The sequence below is a fragment of the Gymnoscopelus braueri genome, assembly GCF_963280865.1.
Source record: "Gymnoscopelus braueri genome assembly, chromosome: 5".
In the NCBI taxonomy this organism is placed as follows: Eukaryota; Metazoa; Chordata; class Actinopteri; order Myctophiformes; family Myctophidae; genus Gymnoscopelus; species Gymnoscopelus braueri.
Genome location: NC_137606.1, coordinates 45,701,079 through 45,702,948, shown reverse-complemented (window position 1 = coordinate 45,702,948; position 1,870 = coordinate 45,701,079). Strand labels below are relative to the sequence as shown.

Genomic DNA, 1,870 nt, shown 5'->3' with positions numbered 1-1,870 from the left:
ATGGAGAAGAGTGAACAGCTCCCTCCAGGTGTCCTGAATTTGTCCATCTCTGACAGCTTTAGGAAGGAGATTCCTCAGAACGGAGCTTACTGGAACCGCCTTCTCCACTCCGTTCTTAGGTGGATGGACGAGGGGGGAAATAAAAGAAATCAGAGTTGGCCTCATTGCAGGGAATTGAGTCAAGAGCTCTTGCTAACCAATGTGCACGACTTCACTTCCTATCCAGATTTAGACCAGGACTTTGTGCGGGGCATGAACTGCAAATCTCCCCCGATCCTGATCGATCAGCCCAACAAGTGCAGCAGGTCAGGCGATGGCCAGACTTTCCTCCTCTTCGCCATCAAGTCGATTCCCTGGAACTTTGCCCGGAGACAGGCTGTGCGGGAGACCTGGGGGAAAGAGGGGGTCTATCAGACTGGACTGAGAGTGCACACAGTGTTTCTCCTGGGTAGCTCGTCACTCGACGATCCCGACCTCCGCCAACTGTTGGCATTTGAGGCACAGGTCTTTGGAGACCTGCTTCAGTGGGATTTTCATGACACTATTTTCAATCTGACCCTGAAACAACACGTTTTCTTTAAATGGTCACAGAAGAACTGTCCTCGCGTCTCATTTGTGTTCAATGGTGATGACGATGTGTTTGCCAACACGCCAGAAATACTCATCTATCTAAAGTCTCTGGAGCCTACGAAGGCCTCTCAGGCCTATATTGGACAAGTCATTAGCACAGCCGCTCCCCTTCGGGACCCTAAATCGAAATACTATGTTCCTCTTAGCTTCTATAATGGCCCATACCCTCCTTATTCAGGGGGTGGTGGGTTCCTGTTTTCAGGTGCCTTGCTACAACCACTGTATTACGTCTCATTTATCTTCCCTTTCTTTCCCATTGATGATGTCTTCATGGCAATGTGCTTTAAGGCACTAGGAATTTCACCCGTGGCACATGCAGGCTTCCATACCTTTGATGTTCCGGAGCAAGATCGTGAGAATATGTGTGTGCATAAAAAAATGCTTTTGGTTCACCAGCGCAGCCCACAGCAGATTAAGAGGCTGTACAGGGGCATTCACAGCCCACTGTTGACATGTTGACCTGACTCAGGAGCTGGACTCAATAGCCTGCAGTAAACCTGAATCCAGCAGTGGAACCTCGTCTGTACCACTTGCTTATTTGTCCCATTCCAGCCTAGATTGGGTGAGAATGTCCTGTAAAGCAAACAAAATCAAACAAAAAACATTTTCTTATCTAGTGACTATTGACTCTCTACTCTGGTCCTGGCGACCTGTTGTAATCGTAGACTAATTTAGACCTAGGACCCCAATCTATGGTTTCTTGGAAAAGAGGCTGAGAACCAGTTGAATAGATGTTAAGTGATCCATTTTAATTGGAAGTAAACTGATATGGTCTCTCTTAACCTCGAATCTGAACAAGGGCTAAACCAGTTTGGTCTTTTCTCTGTGACAAGGAGGTATTTTTGACTCATGTTCACAGTCCCCTACCTACTTAAATAGTTTTTAACTAGTCCCAGGGACCCAGACTATTTTGATTATATCTGAGAAATGGTTCCAATCTCCTGGTGTCTCATATCTAAAGGACTTTAGTTATACAGCTTGTTTGAAAATGTAATTATTTTGGATCCAGTGCTGTGCTTGTTTTGTCTTTGAGATTATAGGATGTAACGTTCATGTGGTCTTAAACACACCATTTTGATTGCGATAACTTTCACTTCCTGTCAAGATTTGTTTTGAATAAAAGAAAATAAATAATTTATTTTTGTAGTGACTTTGAAAGCACCATGTCAAAACATTTCATATCATTTATAGAATGGGTAGACGGTTGAATACATTAAAGTAGCATCTGTTTGCAAACCCA

At 44.3% G+C, this 1,870-nt stretch overlaps 1 protein-coding gene across 1 annotated transcript; it reads left to right on the top strand.

Moving 5' to 3' along the window:
- On the top strand, positions 1–1,576 carry b3gnt2l (UDP-GlcNAc:betaGal beta-1,3-N-acetylglucosaminyltransferase 2, like; the record flags this gene model as incomplete). The annotated part of the gene is made up of 1 exon (XM_080429252.1): positions 1–1,576. The coding sequence occupies one exon, from the start codon at positions 1–3 to the stop codon at positions 1,087–1,089; it is 1,089 nt and encodes a 362-aa protein (XP_080285378.1). The 3' UTR covers positions 1,090–1,576.
- Between the last annotated feature and the right edge of the window lie 294 nt (positions 1,577–1,870).